Raw genomic sequence first — 3,922 nt, forward strand, 5'->3', positions numbered from 1 at the left:
TCGCTCAATCCCGGCATGTCGTCGTAAGACCAAGCAAAAACCTCCTTAAACTCTTTTAGCAAGGTGATTAATTCTTCACGCTCTTCAGGAGATAAAATTTTGCCAATTCGTATTTCCCGAATTAAGGTTTCATCACCTATATTTACGGTTTCAATTTCCTCTTCAAGTGGTTTAGCGCGGCGACTCTCCTCTTGTTGAATCATATGCTTGATTTCAAGGGGAGTTTCGTCGACTACCTCATTAGAGGGGGAGTCTTGATTATCATTATTAGTTACTTGATCAGGTTTAGAAGCAGGATCAGTAGAAGAGACAAGTACAGGAATGTAAGCAAAAGAATCTTTTATTTCATCAGAATGAATGATTACATCAGATGACTTGCCCACATCAGGCGTTACAGATTTTGAAACAGAATGAAAAAATAAGCCGACATCAGTATCGACGTGATGAGAAACATGTACAGCCAAAGAATCAATGAATACGCCCTCAGACTCAGACTCGACACCACCAAGGACAGACTCGTCACCCACTCCAGAGGTATACCCGACTTCTACAGTACCTGCATCAAAAGAAAAGTTAGAAATGACAGACTCTGGGATGGACTCAGAAACTGACACATACTTTGAAATAACTGACTCTTTTGAAGGGACTTGAATGTACTGAGGGATTACTTGGGGTATAACCTGTGAGGTCCAGTTATCCAGAGGTCCCTCGGCTGGGGTGATATAGTCCTCTGGGTTCAGAAAAGGTGCGTCTCTTCCAATCATAGCAATGACTGGTGCCTCGGTCTGAAACAAAGAATTCAAGAGTTCCGGTTCGAAGTTCTCAACCCAGTCTGAGTCTGGTTCCTCTGTCACTACTGCCTCTGCAATCTGCTTACTGTAAAATTCTGCTGGCAGCTCATCTGCGAAGAAGATCTCAAGACCAGGCAGCTTTAGCCCGCTCTCATCATACCATGGCTCTGAAAAACCGTAATAAGGGCAATCAGCTCCTTCTTTCCGGAATCTGCCATTCATTATCATACTGAAGGGTCCCATTGGAAATTCTAAACCCTTGCGGCGACACTCGGCCCATTTAAACATGTAGGCTCTCATTTCCTGCACCTCCTTGCGAGTCGGCTTGTATCCCAACCCAAACAACCCATCAGATGCTTTCAACTCGGGCCGCTCAATCGGACCCTGCATATTCTTTCCCAAACCTGCCCCTGGGAGATACCCAAATCGGCGCATCATCTTGACTACCCGAGTATTAGTGCTAGAAAGAAACATAATTTCTTCATTCATAGCTTCTTTCATGGTGATAGCTGAAACCTCCACTGAAAATCCTGTCAGACTGATATCTCTTGTATTTTCAGTAACAAGCTCTTGAGATATTTGTCCGACTTCTGGCTCGGGATCTCCTTTGACAGTGATCACCCGATTGTTTCGAATGAATTTCAGTTTTTGATGAAGTGTGGAAGGGATAACTCCAACCTTGTGCAGCCAAGGTCGACCAAGCAATAGACAAAAAGAAGTCTTGATATCCAACACCTGAAATTCAATGTCAAAGGTTTCTCCTCCAATGACAATCTCAGTAGCCAAGGTTCCAATAACGTCCCTTCGAGTTCCATCATATGCCAGTATACCCTGCTCAGACGGAATAAAATCTTCAGGCCCAAACCCCAGAGTAGTGGCAGTGCTCAAAGGACACACGTTCAAAGCTGACCCATTGTCTACCAGTACTTCAGAGACTTTCTTCTGGTTGCAAAGCAAGGTAATTTTGAGAGGACGAGTATGGTCCTTCCCTTCTGACAGCAAATCTTCGTCTGAGAAAGACAAAGCTTTTGAAGCTTTGGTCATGGCTACCAGGCCGACCAACTCATCTGGAGTAATCTCAACAGATACTTGGGACGAGTTCAGCTCACAAAGTACAACCTGTCTGTGCTTCGGCGATGCCATCAATAAACCCCAAATGGACACATTAGCTTGTGTCTTCTTGAGCTGATTCAACAAATTGTCTTCTTCTTCCTCAAACCTCTGTTTCTGTTTCTGATTGTCAACCCCTCTTGCAACTTCAGCGGGATTATCAACTCTGAGTTCAGCTGGCTTAAAGACTCGTCCACCCCGTGTGACGTGGCGGAGCTCATCACATTGATCGTTTTAGAGTAACAGATCTTCATCATCTATCTTAAGGATGTATGGGGTTTGTATCTCTTCTTCCTCATCATCACTCACCCTTAAGACGTACAGAGATTCGGATTCTTTCTCTTCATCCTCACACTGGAAAACATATGACTGGTTTGATGGCCCAGCCACATCAAGGTCGTTCCAGGATAAAACATACGGCCTTTCGGATTCTGCCCACTGATCTTCTTCTTCAAATTTCCAGACATAGGGTTCTTCGGATTCCACAGCACATATGAAGGAAGCCGGATCAATGATAGACTCCTCGGCGCAAATGACATTGACCGAGGATGGAGGCGGCATTGCATGCGTAGGAAGGGGGTTTCTAGTTACATTTGGTAACTGGATTGACAGTTCCTTCCTATCGATCATGTTCTGAATTTGGTGTTTCAAAGCTAAACACCTGTCAGTGATATGGCCAGTGTTACGGTGGTAATCACAGAATTGATCTTCTCTCCAGGTTCTTGGCAACGGGTTGGGAGGAGGTTTAATGTCAGGCAACTTGATCTTCTTGTCCTTCAATAGCTTCTTCAAAGCTACGGACAAAGAATACGGAAGGGGATCGAAATGACGAAGAGGCTTCTGCTCCATTGGCGGCCTTCTCACTTCAGTGACTACCCTGGGTGGGGGCCTGACATAATTGACATTATGTACTTCTTTTGGCGCCATCACAGGTCGCTTCCCTTCTCTGACATCAGACGGAATTCTTGATTTCAGGCCTTTAGCCAATGCATCTTCTATCTGAGTCCCAGTCTTAATGAGATGATTGAAATCGAGGAAATACTGAATAGCCATATGGTGATAATATTGTGGTGACAGATTTTTCACCACAATCTTGATCTGTTCCTCATCTGACAACCGATGAGTCATCTGGGCAGCTTTCCTTCTCCATCTACGGATGAAGGAAGTGAAGGTTTCATTATGGCCCTGTTTCAAAGCCTTCAGATCTCTCTTGGTCACATCGATCCCCTCCTCCATGGAGAACTGCTCGACGAACCTATTTGCAATGTCTTCCAAGGTTCGGATCTCTTCAGACTTTAGGCTCAAGAACCATTTCTTAGCCACTCCAACAAGGGATCTAGGGAACAGAAGAGCAACTTGATCTGGAGATAAACCATGTTGTTGAAGGAGCGGAAGGACAGACATTAAGTGGCTTCTAGGACAACCTGTCCCATCGTACTTATCCATGTCCGGCACCTTAAATCTAGGAGGTAGTGTGACTCCTTGGTATAACATAAAATCTGCCATGTTCAACTTTTTCGGGCCTTGGAATTTTATGTTTTCCATTTCTTGGGCCAGCCTATCCATCCTATCCGATATTGCTTTGCCCTTATTGGCTCTATCTAGATTAGGATGACAATTCTCTTCTTCATACTGCTCATTATCAAGATCGTCTTCGACGTTCAAGACTGCAGGCCCGGCCATTGCAGGAGGGGGAGGAGGTATAACTGATGGGTGCTGAGCTACATGCTCTCTGGAAGTAGACTCTCTGTCATTTTTCAGACGGGCTATCTCTTCATTCATGTTATTCATCTGTTGAAGCATAGCCTTCATCATCTCACTCATCTCAGCTATAGCGTTTCCAGAGTCAGCCATCTGTGCAATAGGAAATTGAACGGGCGAAGGGATTTCCTGGAGATTGGAGAAAGGTAATGCAGGGGAGGTAAAAGAAATTGGTGAGGAAGAAAAACGACTCAGCCTGGAATCAGCGGACTGACGGGACCAGGTTGATTTTGAAACGAGGATTTTCTTAGGAGCAATGG

General features: G+C 44.8%; 1 protein-coding gene across 1 annotated transcript; it reads right to left on the bottom strand.

Annotated features, from left to right (window-relative positions):
- Positions 1-547: 547 nt before the first annotated feature.
- Positions 548-3,407, bottom strand: LOC143855455 (uncharacterized). Its single transcript, XM_077365576.1, has 5 exons — positions 3,157-3,407; positions 2,211-3,051; positions 1,563-2,117; positions 774-1,175; positions 548-556 (listed from the first exon to the last, which is right to left on the bottom strand). The coding sequence occupies exons 1-5, from the start codon at positions 3,405-3,407 to the stop codon at positions 548-550; spliced, it is 2,058 nt and encodes a 685-aa protein (XP_077221691.1).
- Between the last annotated feature and the right edge of the window lie 515 nt (positions 3,408-3,922).

This window comes from Tasmannia lanceolata, unplaced genomic scaffold (genome assembly GCF_043159265.1).
Source record: "Tasmannia lanceolata isolate RefF3 unplaced genomic scaffold, GAP_Taslan_0.1 ptg000021l, whole genome shotgun sequence".
NCBI lineage: Eukaryota > Viridiplantae > Streptophyta > Magnoliopsida > Canellales > Winteraceae > Tasmannia > Tasmannia lanceolata.